Source organism: Penaeus monodon, chromosome 29 (assembly GCF_015228065.2).
Source record: "Penaeus monodon isolate SGIC_2016 chromosome 29, NSTDA_Pmon_1, whole genome shotgun sequence".
Classification (NCBI taxonomy): domain Eukaryota; kingdom Metazoa; phylum Arthropoda; class Malacostraca; order Decapoda; family Penaeidae; genus Penaeus; species Penaeus monodon.
In genome coordinates this window covers 1-841 of record NC_051414.1, presented here as the reverse complement: position 1 = coordinate 841, position 841 = coordinate 1, and the positions used below count along the sequence as shown (strand labels likewise).

The following is an 841-nucleotide window of genomic DNA, read 5'->3' as shown; positions in this document are numbered from 1 at the left end:
ATAGGCCTATTCTGAACATTTTTCCTAAACGTTTTGATATTACATAAATTAAAGGCATACTGGAAAGATAAAATACTTATATTTCACAGAAAACAAAAAATTGGTTTAAAGATTATGAAACAAGAACAAAGCAAGGAAGATTTTAACAAAGACAAAAACAAAATAAAACCGAGGGAAAAAGGACAAAGAAAAACAGCCAGAACACGACAAAAAAACAAAAACAAAACAAGAAAAAAACAAAAAACAAACCGACGCTTGACAAACCCTTGTTTTACGCGACGGCCTTTGGCGCCAAAAAAAAAAAGACCCAATTTTTTTTTTCTTTTTCGTCTTACCTCGTGAGATTCATGCCCATGAGGAGGTTCCTGTCGCAGCGGTACTTGTCGAAGCCCTCGGCGCGGAGGTTCAGGGACACCAGCGACACGTGCGAGTTGTCCATCGCCTGCAGCTGGATGCCCGAGTCGGCGCAGTCCCACGACGCCTCGTTCAGCAGGTCCTTGATGGCTTCCAGCACCTTCTTCAGGAGGCTCCCTTGCACCAGGCGGGCTTCGAACATGGGGGGGGCGGCTTTGGTTGGTTTTTACTGGAGACTAGAATCGGGGGGAGGGGGAGGGAGGGTGGGTTTTGTGTGACGTTCCGGTGTTTTTTTAAAAAAAAAGTCCTGTGCTGACGCCCGCTTCGGAAGGTCTGCAAGTTTTCGCGCGTTTTTCCCCGGGGTTGTGATAAACGAAATTCGCGGGAAGGTTCCCATTGGTCGATGGGTGCGGAGGCGCTGTGATGGTCGGCGGCGAGTCGGGTATGAGATCTTTACAGCAAATGTGAAGTTAATTAAAACAAATTT

At 46.1% G+C, this 841-nt stretch overlaps 1 protein-coding gene across 1 annotated transcript in view; it reads right to left on the bottom strand.

Annotated features, from left to right (window-relative positions):
- The window catches only part of LOC119591871 (proliferating cell nuclear antigen-like), a 3879-nt gene extending 3234 nt beyond the window's left edge, over positions 1-645 (bottom strand). The window contains 1 exon segment of the mRNA XM_037940609.1: positions 336-645. Within this exon segment, the coding sequence (XP_037796537.1) occupies positions 336-556 (221 nt within the window). The 5' untranslated portion in view covers positions 557-645.
- Between the last annotated feature and the right edge of the window lie 196 nt (positions 646-841).